We start from the raw sequence: 8006 nt of genomic DNA on the forward strand, positions 1-8006 counted from the left end.
AGTAGGGTAAACACAGGTGTTACCAATGACACTAATTAAGGTTCTGTTACATTCAGGTCACAACTTCACTTTTTGCACGGATGAACGACGAACAATGAGATATATGGGAGATATTAGCCCGGGTAGCTATTTACAACTATTTCTAGGCTTTATGCTAAGCTAGCTAACCAGCAGCTGGCTGTAGTCCTATATGTAATGGACAGATATGATAATGGAATCAATCTTCTTATCTAACTCTATGCCAGAAAGCAAATTAAAGTATTTCCCAAAATGTCAAACAAGTATGGCCATCCTCAAAAATTGAATGAGAATGCAAGAAATAGACCAATGACAGCTCTAAAGGAAACAACTCACATGACACATCACATGCGGGCTACAGTTTGCCAGAAGGCCTGTGGGAGACTGAAGTCAGCTGGAAGAAGCTTTTATGGCATGATGAGACTGGCATTGAGATTTTTAGGCATCAGACCAAACACCACGATGTTTGGCACATCATAATAAATGCACCATTCCCAGTGTGAAGCATGAAGGTGGCAGTGTCATGCTGTGGAGACGCTTCTCTGCCTCAGACCCTGAAAGGCTTGTGAGCAAGGCTGGATTACCACCTGATCAAAGTGGCCAGGTTTACTGCATCCAGCATTTCCAAGCTTTTTTTCTGGAGCTTTCAACCATATCACAAGTCTTCATCAGTGGATGGAGACTGTTGAAAAGGGAGCTCAGTAGCTGTAACAGTTTCCTAATATTTTAATCAATAACTCCATTTGCATATGAAGACCGTGTTACATGGTCAAAAGCAAAAAAACAAATCTAGCAAGTGTACTTGAGTTTGGGATCGTTTTGTTAAACTATATTTGCAAAGTCACTTGTAACATTTGCCCCCAATCCTGCAATAGATTAATCCAGCCATTCTTGTGAGGGTAAATGGAAAAATTTATGTAGAAAAATACAAAATACTGGGTGAATACTTGCAAACAAGTACTTTGTATGCTATATTTGTTATTTATTTAAACTGACTTTTTAGAGATCTTTACTCACTTTGAAATTGACAGGTTCAAAGTCACATTAAATCTACTTTAAAGGCACTGTAAACTAAGAAGAAAAATAATGTAAAGAATAGACAAGCACTGTTCACACACATAGTGAGAGGACTGAATGGCTTTCTCTGCATAGCCTGGAAAGTTATGGTAAAGGAGATTGAGGCAGACACAAGTGTCTCCCTTTATCTCACTTTCCATTTCTCCCTCTCTCATGTGCTCACACATTAAATGTGGTCTGCCAGAGCAGAACATCGCGATCCAATTGGATTTTAACACAGAGGTGCGTGCTGGCAGGAAACAGCTTCCACACATCTGAATGTCAGCTACAGAGGAAAGGAATAAATACCGCTAAAATAAGACTCCTAGGTGTGAAACTGATGGAAATTTGCAGCTCACAACTTCTCAGAGAATCACATGATTTCCCCCTCAAGTATTTAACAAGTAAATTTGATGATGCCACTTCAAATATGCATCCAACAGTGCGGAACACCCTGTAACTTTCAGTCAGGTGTCTCCCATAAAGTTGTGCGTCAGGGATATGTGACTGGGTGTCGGAGTTTTTCTGTGCTGTGTGATTGCTTGGTCCCGGAGCAGCAGAATGCTTCCCAATAGCTACTTAATTCTAATGAGGGTTTTATGAGTCGTGATCAAGAGCTCATTGGCAACGTGTTCAGTCAATAGCGCCTTCTCTTCTGAGCAGAGCCTCGGCTTATGTGCCGACCCCAGCAAATTGACCCAGAGATTTATACAGCTATTTTCTAAAGGTCCCCATTCGTGGGCCTACAGTCAGGAAGGCGAATTAGTGTTTCAATGGATTTCACTTTCAATTTGAATGCGGAGTGGTTGGAACACGGCCCTGGCTAAGGGGAGGCCATGGGTAATGAACTCTTTTGTGTTCTGCCACTTAAAGGATCAAACGCTTGAGGCTGTGAAGACATTCAGCACTGCAAGAGGGATGATTCCTTTTGGCTGCTATAGGTAGTGAATCCTATGGGTTTATCCACCCTTTACTAAAAACCACACAGCGAGGACCCCTGTCTAACTGGCACTAGCTCCATTGTGATTGGCTTGCATTTCGATATTCCAGAAGCTGTAAATCCACCCAGGATGCATTGATACAAATACGTGTACCCAAATCAGTCCTGGAGGTGGTCTGCAGAGTACTGTATAGGTAGTACAAACTTTCTTCTGTCCTCATATGGTAACTACAATGGAAGAAATGTAAATAAACAATAATGAACAGACAGGAAGTCTTTCAAAAATAGATATAACATACTGCATATCTATATGATCAGAGAAATACAACACTTAAACAATTCAATATCCACTGGTGAAATTAGTAAGCAGATCCTTCCACAGTAATACCAAACTGTAAAACTTAATCTACCTTCTAACTTCAGCATGCTAAAATAGTTACAGTGACAAGGCAAACATGCTCATATTTAGCATGTTTTTTTTTTGTTTTTTTTTACTGTTTTTACTATTTTCATTCATTTAGAGTGTCAGCATGCTACCATTTCCCAAGAAGCACTGAACACAAACTTTTGCAACTATCGAGTCAACTATCGAGTGGACATGACCACCCCTAGAGCCATTATGCAGAATGGCTCCTTTCAGGGTTATATATATACATATATTACATTAGTGGATTACCAAGAAAGTAGCATTTTAATGTTGTACCTGGAAAATTAGAATAGAATAGAATAGAAAATATTTAATTTATCCCCGAAGGGAAAATTATAACGTCATAGGTTAAGAGTCAATTATTATTAAAAAGTCTTACTGCACTTGGAAGGAACGATCTCCTGTATCGTTCCCTCTTGCAGCGGGGTTGTATAAGTCTGTTGCTGAAGCTGCTCTTTAGCTTGTCCAGTGTTGGTGTGGAGGGGGTGGGAGGGATTGTCCATGATTGCCCAGCAGTTTTTGCTAGCATCCTGTCCTCCACCACCTCATCCAGGGTGGCAAAGCTTCAAGCCAACAACAGGACCTCGGCCTTCTTGATGAGTTTGTTCAGTCTGTTGGCGTCCTTTGCTTAAGCTGCTCTATACACTGTTAGGCCATTTAAAATGATAATATAAGTCAATGCAGTGGAGCTGCCTATCTGCAGTGAATTCCTACATATTGAGTAGCTTGTGAGAAAAAATCTTTTTGTGTATTGGTTTTGAGACTTTAAGAGAAAATGCTAATATGGATATTCATTAATGAGGCAACCAACAATGTGTAAGAAAAAGTGTTTATTTGATTTTAAATCCTTCATGTTCCTTTCTTTATTTTTACTCTATTTGCCATACCCACACTGTGTAAATATACAGAAATATAAACTGTATTTATTGCAGTCAGGGAAAATATAGTAAAAATAAAGAAACAAGATATACTACTGTATTATTCACAGTCACAAACCTATGTATAGCGCTGGGAATTTCTATTAGGTCATTAGTGATTTTCTGCCCCAGCACAAAATTGACATGCCATTGAAAATGTCAGATCAACAAATTGTACACGCGTGACATACTGAATTCATTTTCTATTCCATTTCAACTCAAACAAAAACAGTCAAAGGGCACCAGTCTGACACAGACAGCAATGGTAGAAAAGTGATAATCCTGTTGTGACCTTATCTTCTGCTGACACCCACAGCCCAGGACAGGGAGCGGTTAGATTTGTGGCATAACTCAGCACTTCGGCCAACTCTCACAAGCTCTCCAGTTCATCCATTAACAGTCTGACAGTTTAGTGTCACACGGTGGCCCTGTGGACGGGATGTGAGCTGTTGCAGTTCAGAGAATGATGGCCAGCCAGCCAACGATCATAGCTACGCCCCCCATGGGAGCCACTTTGCGTAGGCCAGGATCCCCTGTCAGGGCCTGGTGGTACAGAGAGCCACAGAACATCCCCATGCCTGCTATCAGGAGGGTCCCAGCCTGTGTAGAGGGGAGATAAAGGTGATACATTGGGTGTCAGGCACACTGTGTGTTGAGATGCTTTCAGATCATACACAAATTTCTCAAAACAAGATTTAAATATAACTCTATGGATGCAAACTGAAAATACACAGCCTGTAACCAGTCACATAACATGGTTGAACAGATGACAGTGTACTGGGGGATGGTGAACAACCCTGTCCAAACACTTCTGCCATCAGGGCCAAATGCTTCGCTCCCCTGTGGTTGCAAACCACCATTTTATCTCTGATAACACACCAAATTCAGTTCTGTTTGGAGCACAGCAAACAATTTTGGTCCAATGTGCCTCCACAGTCCTCTCAAATGAGCTGAAATACCCCTTCAATGACACCCTTAATCATGTTCCAAAGGTGGCAGGCTTTTTTTTTTTTTTATTTACTTCAAGCTGGAGGTTATTTAACAGTGTTAAAAAGTGCCAGAAGCTGGATGTTTTAACCTTTTATCATCACTCTTGGCTTCCTCTAGTTCTGCTATTTTTACATGTGTATCTATTCTGACTTGCTAACTAGTTTTCACTCCATCTCAAAAGCAGCAGGTGGTGTTCAGGTGTTACAGACTACTAAAGCTGGTGGAGGTGTTAATTGTAAAATCCTGTCTATGCATTGATTATGCTCCTAAACAAAAATATGTGGGAATACATATTTTTCTTCAAATTCAAATTAGCTGAGCTGCTCCAAAATATTTGCACACGTCCCTTGGCTACTGTAGAAGTGTCCCTAGTTGGAGTCCAGCTCAAATTGTCTTCTCCAAAAGCTCCTAGTAGATGTGACGTCCAAGAGATGCTGATTGGCTTGGCCACACATACTGTAGATCACACCTAATCTGGCATGCATCTCCTTTTCATGCAGTTTGTTGATTTTATATTCGGTGGTAATGAATTTTTAAATAGCCTTTACGCTGCACATACTTGGCAGTGCAGGTTTTGCATATGCTAGGAATTAGTCACAATGTGATAAAACCACAGAAACTAAAATGTCACTGCCCCATTGCCAGCTGTTAGCCAGTGGTTTGTCCTCTGTAATTATGGCCTAAAGGAATACTGCTGTTCTGAGTGAGGACAGACTGACACTATCACACTAGTTCAATTTTAAAGAACACTCGAGTGCATCCAGCCCTGAGAGTCGGGATTAGGCTCCCATACTCACCACAGCAGGTTTGCCAGAGTGGGCAGCCCCCAGCAGGGCCAGGCTGTGGTAGAAATGGTACTTGTTGGCGGTTTCAAACAGCTGGAGAGGCAGACACACAGAGACAGAGCTTTCAGGAAATTCTTCACTTAGTGAATCAAAGATTTTCTGGTATATTTTCTCAGCATGACGAGGGCTACCGCTGTACAGATGGACTACAAGACGATATCTAATGAGTCACTAGCGTAAACGCAGAATGGGTTACCATCATGAACCTAGTACATCATTTTCATCAATCAGGCACAATGATGGATAGTGTCTTTATCCTTACAGAGATATTTTAAAACCTTTTTCCTGTCTTTTGACATCAGGAAGTCAACAAGTATGAAGAAGAAAAAAATCTCACAGGCATTTTTTAGCACACTGATTAAAACCCACTGCTGCAGTAACTCTGGAATTGAGCACTAATCTAAAACTGCATAATCAAGACCATGATCTCCGACAAGATCACTGAAGTAGAAACTGTGTTAGGGGACTGCGGCAGCGATCAACTGGAACGTTTTTAATAACTTGTAATAGCACAACTTGCTATTCACAGTGATGTTTACATACCACTCTCTGGTAGTCATCAGGGTCGCTGTTTTTGAAACCTAAAACAAGAAATATGAAGAGAAATGACATATTAATGTTACTTCCAAGTACAGTCAGAATATGAAACACACTTAAAGCTGCAGTAGGTAATTTTGATAAGATATTTTTGGTCATATTTGCTGAAACTTTCACTATATTCTAAAAGTAGTACATGAGACAGATAATCTGTGAAATAATCAGGTTCCTCTGGCTCATTCAAGTGCTCCTAATGGAATTTGCGAGAATCCACCGGGCCTGAACAAAAAACAACCAATCAGAGCCGAGAAAGATAGTTGATTGTTGAGTCTCATCACCAGGGTGTCAAATACAGACACTTGGGGACCCTGGGAAGGAGACTCAACAATCAACTATCTTAAAGCATTCACCCAAAGCATCCTTACATGTTTCTTGGCTCTGATTGGTTGTTTTTGTCCAGCCCAGGTACCTTGTTGCAAATGCTATTAGGAGCGCTAGAACGAGCCAGAGGAACAGATTATCTGTCTCGTATACTAGTTAGGTCACACTGAAAATGTCAGCAAATATAACCAAAAGTTATTTTTTATAAAAGTTCCCTTGCTGCAGCTTTAATCATAACTTTAATGGCAATAAGCAAACTACCCTTTAAGGTTCCCTCAAGTTCCCCACACACTCTTTTGATAATTATTTCTTTATGGATCACAGACCCACTGTAAAAGTTACCAAAAACCAGCGACAGTGTATTATATCCATCTACATCCAGCAAACACCAACTTGCACTACTGACTTAAATAAGCCTTCTTCGGCCATGACAGGAGGCGGGTCACCTTCATTACACAATTTATTTGACTACAATAACACGCTGCTAGGTGTCTCGTTTAGCTGCCGAATTAAACATTAGCCTATTAAATATTAGCAGCAGATATGTACTCTTCTTTTAGAGTCATACAGTCGCGTCTATAAAGAAGACAAGCCTAAATTGTCATTTTTTTTGAAGGGAGGCTGGCGTTAAGCGTTGACTTGACAGCCTTCCCTGACTGTGTTTTACCGTCCAGCCTGGTGGAGAGACTCGTGCATGAGTACGGAGTGTAAGCTAATGTAGAGTCCCTACCGTGAGCCCCGTATGCCCCGGCTGCCACCGCCGAAGCCCCCGACAGAGCGGCTAACCTTCGGACGATAACAGAAGCGCTCATGTTTGGTGGCTGCGTGCGTATCCGACAACAAGCGGAAGACTGACGGCGATGCTGCCTTCACGGTCTTTTTGTTAACTCCTACTTTTAAAGTCCGGCGGTACTGATAGTAGCTTTCCTCGTGAGGCTAAATATAGATAACAAAAAAACCTTACAACTTATATGGTACAAAAAAAGGCTTGTATCTGAACGCACAAATCATTTAAAATATTGCCGTAGCTAAAGAATAATATGACACATCACATTCACACTGAGCTCTCTCGTCATTGACAGTATAGGCTTTTTTTAGGCGTCCATACGTTGACCTAATTACGACATTCCACTCAGTCCGTGAAGGCAGCGCCACCGGGAGATGAAACTGCACTCAACCCGGGGCTCCCGGCTGCCGAGCACGCCCGTAATCCGTTTGGAGGCTCGAACCAAAATGGCGAATGCCGTGCTACAGTTTCAGCCCACGGGACAAATTTAATAACTCCTCCAAACAGATCTGACACTGACATGACACTCCGGCAGGCATTGTAATGCCTCTAGGCTCCGTTCTCAGGCTATGTATATGCGAGTGTAGGGGTTTTCTACTCCTATGGCTGTTCAGTTGTGACTTTCAAAGCTCTAATATAGGACTAGACACTGTGCAACCAGGGCAAAGGGAAAAAAAGGAGAAAAAAAGCACTTTAGCAAAAAAAAGGCTACACACTGCCCTCCACTTCACAAATGGAAAATAAAATCAAAGTCATTTTTATTTCTTACCTCTGCTTTGTTTAAGACCTCACCTCTGAAATGCATTATTCATGGCCGGGCTGAATTATACTATTGTGCTGCTTTTGTATGAATAATTAATTTTCTTCACAGAGGGGTTGCTTGGCTTTAGAAAGGGCTCTATTTGTGCTGCCCTTTTTTTAAGCATCACCGTATGCACCCAAATTGCCACATAACACTGAATAATAGGCTCAGCGGTGCGGCGGGTGCATTAGTGTGCGGCGCTTGGCAATTTGTCCGTCACTGCAATTTGGGAAACGCTGGTGAATTTCTCTGCTTTAGTGAATTACTCCTAATGTTTGTTGTGTTTTTGAGGTGTTGGGGACTAAT

General features: G+C 41.5%; 1 protein-coding gene across 1 annotated transcript; it reads right to left on the reverse strand.

Annotated features, from left to right (window-relative positions):
- Window positions 1–3251: 3251 nt before the first annotated feature.
- tmem256 (transmembrane protein 256) lies at window positions 3252–7225 on the reverse strand. The gene is made up of 4 exons (XM_035675629.1): window positions 6842–7225; window positions 5737–5774; window positions 5146–5226; window positions 3252–3958 (listed from the first exon to the last, which is right to left on the reverse strand). Exons 1-4 carry the CDS (start codon window positions 6921–6923, stop codon window positions 3815–3817), a joined length of 345 nt encoding a protein of 114 aa, XP_035531522.1. The 5' UTR covers window positions 6924–7225; the 3' UTR covers window positions 3252–3814.
- Window positions 7226–8006: the final 781 nt, after the last annotated feature.

Source organism: Morone saxatilis, unplaced genomic scaffold (genome assembly GCF_004916995.1).
Source record: "Morone saxatilis isolate NCDOM2014 unplaced genomic scaffold, NCSU_SB_2.0 Contig4, whole genome shotgun sequence".
Taxonomy (NCBI): domain Eukaryota; kingdom Metazoa; phylum Chordata; class Actinopteri; family Moronidae; genus Morone; species Morone saxatilis.